General features: G+C 56.5%; 1 protein-coding gene across 2 annotated transcripts in view; it reads left to right on the top strand.

The window, feature by feature from the left end:
* Positions 1 to 6: 6 nt before the first annotated feature.
* ACTN4 (actinin alpha 4) overlaps positions 7 to 1,094 on the top strand; it is a 68,672-nt gene continuing 67,584 nt past the window's right edge. For both annotated transcript variants that reach the window (XM_077773877.1, XM_077773876.1), the window contains exon 1: positions 7 to 176. In XM_077773877.1, the coding sequence (XP_077630003.1) occupies positions 15 to 176 (162 nt within the window). In that variant the 5' untranslated portion in view covers positions 7 to 14. The remainder of the gene's footprint in view (positions 177 to 1,094) is intronic.

Below are 1,094 nucleotides of genomic sequence, written 5' to 3'. Positions count from 1 at the left end.
CGAGAGGCGGCGGAATGGTGGACTACCACGCGGCGAACCAGTCGTACCAGTACGGCCCCAGCAGCGGGGGCAATGGCGCCGGCGGCGGAGGCAGCATGGGCGACTACATGGCCCAGGAAGACGACTGGGACCGGGACCTGCTGCTGGACCCGGCCTGGGAGAAGCAGCAGCGCAAGGTGCGCGGCCCGCGGGCCGGAGGGGCTGGAGGGGGCGCTTCCGAGGGAGGCTGGGGGCCGGAAAGGGGCTTGGAGGGTCCTGAGAGGGAATTGGAGGGTCTGTGATGGGAATCGGGGGTCCTGAGAAGGAATTGTAGAACTTGAGTAAAGGATTGAGAGTCTGGGGAAATAATTGGCGGCCTAGAAGGGAATATGGAAGTCTGAAAAAACGAATCAGGGAGCCCGATGAAGGAATTGGAGGGTCTGGGCGGGGAATTGGGGGAATTCGAGATGCTTGTAGCCTCTAAAATGGAATTGGGGTCTAAAGCGGGCTGGAAGGTTCAGAGGATGATTGGGGGTGCGAAGAGAAACGGGGGAGGCTGGAATTCGTAGGCCAGGATGAAATTAATTTTCGGGAAGCCTGAACAGGAGCTCGAAAAGGGAGGGGGTTATTTGGAGTGCAGAAAGATCTGAAGATTGGGGTTGGGGGAGTTCTAAAGGGGATCGAGATTCTGGAAGTCTGAAGATGGAGTAGGGGTACTAAGAAAGGAATGTGGAGTCTGAAGGGGGGGCTGGGAGACTCGGAAGATGAGAGGGGCAGAGGAAAGAAGTGGGTGTGAGACTGTGGCATGGGGTGTGAGAATGGGTAGGGGTGCGAACGGAAGAAGTTAGGGAGCTGTAAGAAATGTTTGAAGGGCTGAGGTTTATTTGGGGTGCCCTGTTCTAAAAGGAAGAGGGGAAGATTGGGAAGCAGGAGGAGTGAGAGGAATTGATAGGCTGAAGGGGATAGTCCCTGGAACGTTCTGAAGAGGGGAGTCTGAAGAACGGATGGAAGATTGCAAAGCTCAGCCAGGGGGTTGGAGGAGCCTAAGGAGAAGGTAGTGTAGGGAAAGGTGAGCATGGTGGAGAGAATGTGAGCGGCGGAATGGCGGGTAATGG

Source organism: Crocuta crocuta, unplaced genomic scaffold, assembly GCF_008692635.1.
Source record: "Crocuta crocuta isolate KB4526 unplaced genomic scaffold, BGI_CrCroc_1.0 scaffold267, whole genome shotgun sequence".
NCBI lineage: Eukaryota > Metazoa > Chordata > Mammalia > Carnivora > Hyaenidae > Crocuta > Crocuta crocuta.
Note: the sequence above shows the minus strand (reverse complement) of the source record. Positions and strands in the feature narration are given on the sequence as shown.